The 1337-nt window shown below is 72.3% G+C and overlaps 1 protein-coding gene across 1 annotated transcript; it reads left to right on the forward strand.

Annotated features, from left to right (window-relative positions):
• Positions 1-293: 293 nt before the first annotated feature.
• Positions 294-1283, forward strand: LOC113979590. The gene is made up of 2 exons (XM_027706934.1): positions 294-489; positions 570-1283. The coding sequence occupies exons 1-2, from the start codon at positions 333-335 to the stop codon at positions 1082-1084; spliced, it is 672 nt and encodes a 223-aa protein (XP_027562735.1). The 5' UTR covers positions 294-332; the 3' UTR covers positions 1085-1283.
• Positions 1284-1337: the final 54 nt, after the last annotated feature.

Below are 1337 nucleotides of genomic sequence, written 5' to 3' on the forward strand. Positions count from 1 at the left end.
CGCCGCGCCCGCCGCTCCAACATGGCCGCCCGCGGGGCGCCGGAAGCGCCGCCGGCTTCCGCTTCCGGCCGCTTTCCGTGGGGCCGGGGCCACGCCCGCACAACCGCGGCGTGCGCTCGGCCCCGCCCCCTCGGTGTCCATGGCAACGGCGGGCCCGGGCCGGCAGGGGGCGCCCCGGCGGAAGCAGCGGTGTCACCAGGTAACGGGGCCGGACCGGGCCCGGGCCGTGAGCGGCGGGGCTGGGACCGGGACTGGGACCGGGGCCAGGATCGGGGCCAGGATCGGGACCGGGACTGGGCCGTGAGCGGCGGGGCCGGGCCAGGGGCCGGGCCATGAGCGGCGGGGCCGCGCAGCGGCGGCGGCGCCTGGTGCTGCACGTGGACCTCAACAACACCGTGGTGGTGGCGGACACGGTGACCGGGCAGGGCCCGCGCGCGGCGCTCAACACCTTCCTCAGCACCGTCACCTGGGGCCGCGCCGGGGCCGCCGGTGAGCGCCGGGGCTGTGGGAGCGGGGGGAGCCGGTGTGGCGGCGCGGCGGGCGCTGAACGCGGTCCTCTCTTCTTGCAGGCAAGTGGGAGTGGCTGAGCGACCGTCCGTCCCTGTGCCCGCCGTGCCCCGGCGCCCTCAGCTACTACAGCGCCCGCGGCCGGGACCCCTCCTTCACCGAGGCCGGGCCGGGTCGCCGCTTCCGCAGCCTCCACGCCCGCCACCTGCAGCTGCTGGAGTGGCCGGGCCGGCCGCACGACGCCTTGTCCGTGCCGGGAGAGCCCGGCGAGCGCTACCACCTGATCCTGCCCTCCTTCTTCCGGCTCCTGGACACGCTGCACCGGAATGGCCGGGCCTTCGCCGTGGTTTTCAGGACCTTCGGCACCGACCTGCCCCGTGCCCTGCAGGCTGTCAACAGTGCCCTGGACGGGCAGCACCCCCAGTTCCCCACCTTGCGGGACGTGGCGGTGAGTGGTGCCCCGAGGGTCCGGTGGGATGGGGAAGGGCAGCCGAGTGGTCCCACAGAGACCCCCGTGCCAAGCTACTCTCCAGCCACTTGGCCAGACTGCTTTAAAAGCACCAGTTTCTTGGGATGAGGCTGTCAGCTGTGGGGGAACACGTGTGTGTGCAAATCCTGTGTGGGAATGGTCTCCTCTAGGGGTATCCCAGGTTGGACAGAGCATCCCTTCTCCTGGGAAGTGGCTGCTGCAGCAGTGCAGGGCTCCCTGGCTCAGAGCTGATTGCAGCTGTGCTCTCTGCCCTCCCCCTGGAAGCACACTGGGCAGGAGCACTGGGGATGAGTCTGTCAGCTGTGGGGGAACACGTGTGTGTGCAAATCCTGTGTGGGAA

This window comes from Neopelma chrysocephalum, unplaced genomic scaffold, assembly GCF_003984885.1.
Source record: "Neopelma chrysocephalum unplaced genomic scaffold, ASM398488v2 Primary Assembly neopelma1_84920, whole genome shotgun sequence".
NCBI classification, from domain to species: Eukaryota; Metazoa; Chordata; class Aves; order Passeriformes; family Pipridae; genus Neopelma; species Neopelma chrysocephalum.